The 1263-nt window shown below is 34.2% G+C and overlaps 1 gene segment (V, D, J or C); it reads left to right on the top strand.

Moving 5' to 3' along the window:
• The window catches only part of LOC107103928, a 1968-nt gene extending 1784 nt beyond the window's left edge, over nucleotides 1-184 (top strand). The window contains 1 exon segment of the V gene segment in view: nucleotides 12-184. Within this exon segment, the coding sequence occupies nucleotides 12-184 (173 nt within the window).
• The last annotated feature ends 1079 nt before the right edge of the window (nucleotides 185-1263 follow it).

The following is a 1263-nucleotide window of genomic DNA, read 5'->3' as shown; positions in this document are numbered from 1 at the left end:
TGCTGGGAAAGGACTGGAATGGATTGGGATAAAAAATAGCTATGGAAACTCATACTACAAAGATTCTTTGAAGAACAAGTTTAGCATTAATTTAGACACTTCCAGTAAAACAGTGACTTTGAATGGAGAGAATATGCAGCCTGAAGACTCTGCTGTGTATTACTGTGCCAGAGAGTCACAGTGACACAAATAAGCAGCAGAGCTGTACAAAAACCCCTCAGAACATAAAGGTAGACAAAGAAAATCACCAGAGGGGGAGCTCTTTGACTAATAAAGACATAAAACCAGTTAAGAACAAACACTCCTAAGTTTAAAAAAAAAAAAAAGTTGGACTGTTGCTTTTAGGAGATTATTGAAAATTAAGAGAAGTCCTTTTATACATTTCATTTTCAAACAAATGCAAGTTTTTCCTTCTTTCAGTAATTCATCTCCCAAACAACTGGCTTTACATCAGCAATGAGTCACAGCATAAATAATGAGATTAAAAAGTTAAACTAATCCAACAATACAGGGCCATCTACAAGAAGGGCCAAAATTCTGCTTTACTTCCTAGGAGACTCAACTCAGCTTCTTCAATATTTGCAACAAGATGCTTCATATTTTCTATCAGTCGCTGTGACAGACAGCATCCTCTCCCTGCAGTGGCCTGGAATAAAGACTTTAAGACAAAGGCCATCAAAGGACTGAGTAAATTTCTTACAATCACAGTCTGCCCTGTGCTCTAAATGTGTCACCTTTGAGGATTTGGTGGAATTCAGCATGTCTATTTATCTATATTATCAGTCAGATTTTAACCTTATAATATTTGTTTTTTAAATCATATTTACTATATAAAGCAAAATTCGCTTCAGCACTGATATTGGATTAGATTAGATGCATCAGACTCACATGCCTGAATAGCTGTACTATTTATGAATGACCAGAGGAGGCGCTGTAAGACAACAAAGGAACTGAGTCACCAGAGAATATTTTTACAGTTTGTGTAAATTATACAATTATACATATAAGTTTTGAACAAAAGTTGCTTAGTTTTATCTTTGTCTTTAATTAATCAACCATCACAGTCGAGTCAAATTCTGTAGCTTACATCAGTACAAGGCATAAAATATTTTTCTGTTTATTACAAAATTACAAAAACAATTTCTCTGACTGTTTGAGTCATCGGTTAAAAACCTGGAGATTGGGAGTGACTGTTTTGATCTTACTTTAAATAATGATAACAAACATTAATAAAAACCCATTGATTAAAGACTTCTGACTGAT

The sequence above is a fragment of the Cyprinodon variegatus genome, unplaced genomic scaffold, assembly GCF_000732505.1.
Source record: "Cyprinodon variegatus isolate N-32 unplaced genomic scaffold, C_variegatus-1.0 Scaffold1566, whole genome shotgun sequence".
NCBI classification, from domain to species: domain Eukaryota; kingdom Metazoa; phylum Chordata; class Actinopteri; order Cyprinodontiformes; family Cyprinodontidae; genus Cyprinodon; species Cyprinodon variegatus.
Note: the sequence above shows the minus strand (reverse complement) of the source record. Positions and strands in the feature narration are given on the sequence as shown.